The 1,673-nt window shown below is 40.2% G+C and overlaps 1 protein-coding gene across 1 annotated transcript; it reads right to left on the reverse strand.

Moving 5' to 3' along the window:
• Window positions 1-757: 757 nt before the first annotated feature.
• LOC137158451 (interferon beta-like) lies at window positions 758-1,333 on the reverse strand. The gene has a single exon (XM_067556199.1). It carries the CDS (start codon window positions 1,331-1,333, stop codon window positions 758-760), a length of 576 nt encoding a protein of 191 aa, XP_067412300.1.
• Between the last annotated feature and the right edge of the window lie 340 nt (window positions 1,334-1,673).

Here is a 1,673-nt window from a genome sequence, read left to right on the forward strand (position 1 = left end):
GTCAAGCATTATGGAGTCTTAGAGGTCACTGTGGGAAGAATCAGCAGAGAGGAGGGATTCCACTATTGGGTACAATTTCATCCAGATGTTTTAACCTCAGTCGTAGCAGCTCTCTGATCTGGAATGAAATGAGAACGGATTGAAACACAAAGGGAAACAATGTAATCTCCATTGTCTATATCTCAATAAATTAAATGGAAATATCTTTTCTACACATAATTATCATGCAAGTCTTTTTGTATAGATGTTTCTAAGAAGTTTCTCAGGCATTGAAATACAAGAAATAGTTCTCATGAGGACAGATTAATTAATAGCAATGATGATAATGCGAGAAATACACTACATATGTAGATGTCAGAGTACTTGGGAGTGGGGAAGTGGAAGTATCATTATTTGATGACCAAAGGGCAGGTGAGGTGGCTAAAGATTCTAGATATGTACACTTTCTTGCATGGTCTGCCAACCTCCTAATGCAGAACAGCACCTGATATAAGGAAGATTTAGAAGATGCGCAAACATGAATACTAGTAGAAACACAGGAAAAAAAATCCATCTAATTGGAAATCCATTTTCAGCACAGGACTGGAAGAGCCTAAAGTGGCTGCCATGGAAATCAGTTGCAATTGGCCACTGATCCTGTACAAGAAGGATCAGGCCCTATATGATCAGAGTTATAAAATATCCAGATCTCTTTTCAGCTGTATAATTGACGGTAAGGTGAATTCCTTTCCTGTAGGGTAAAGTATTATACTGTACCTTAGTATTTAAGTCTTCTAGTGAGCTTGTCAAGAAGTATAAAACATCTGGGTATTTCCATGCGAATGATCTCCCAGGCACACAGGCTGTACTGTTTTTCTATCAGGAAAGCGTCTATTCCCTGAAAGTATTTTTTTACTGTCCGACTGGTGAGCTGGATGTCCTGACTTTCTGGGTTGGGTAATTCCTTCTCCGTCTGTGCTCTCATACATGCCTGTAGCCTCTGAATTTGCTGGTAAAGTCCATTTTGGAACCTGACAATGGAACTCCCATCCCAGGCACTTTGGGTGAGGTTTTTGGTAAAGATGGTGAAGATCTCGTGGAGGATCTCTTGGATCACCACCGTGGCATTCTCCGTCTGGTACTGTGAGAGTTTGACAACATCCAGGGTGGGTTGGAAAGCAGTCCAATCGTTCATACATTGTGAGGGGAAATTTCCGCTCATTTTCTTCAGCAGCTCTAAGCTCTCTTGGTTCACTTTGTTCTGCTGAAAGTGAAGCATGGTACAGTGCTGAGATGAGATTTCAGTGGAGAAGAGCAGTACGAGGCAAATGTGCAGCAAATACCAGATGGTCATGATGAGGTCTTCCACTCCTTTTCTTTGTGTAGAAGCTTGAGCTTGCAATTGGTTCAGGGTCCTCTGTAGGCTGCTGAGTCTTTCTATCACGTCTCTGATTTAAATATTGGATTGGAGAATTTTTCTTTCATCATTTTCTGTTTTTCAAGATTTTCCCTCCTGGAGGCTTCAGACATTTTCTTTCTGTTTTCTAGTTCTTTTACCACATTTCCTCCTTTTTGTATTTTTGTGACAGTAATCAATTATGACAATACACAACCTTAAACTCATGGTGGATCCATATACTAGCATATTGGTAAATCTCAACAATATCGGTAAATCTCAACTTTTCCCTCAATCT

This window comes from Emydura macquarii, unplaced genomic scaffold (assembly GCF_026122565.2).
Source record: "Emydura macquarii macquarii isolate MOO-44397 ecotype Brisbane River unplaced genomic scaffold, CSIRO-AGI_Emac_v2 contig_1690, whole genome shotgun sequence".
NCBI lineage: Eukaryota > Metazoa > Chordata > Testudines > Chelidae > Emydura > Emydura macquarii.

What these genes read in the sequence shown, in the direction of transcription:
- LOC137158451 (XM_067556199.1), bottom strand. Translation starts at nt 1,333, where the DNA reads ATGACCATCTGGTATTTGCTGCACATTTGCCTCGTACTGCTCTTCTCC.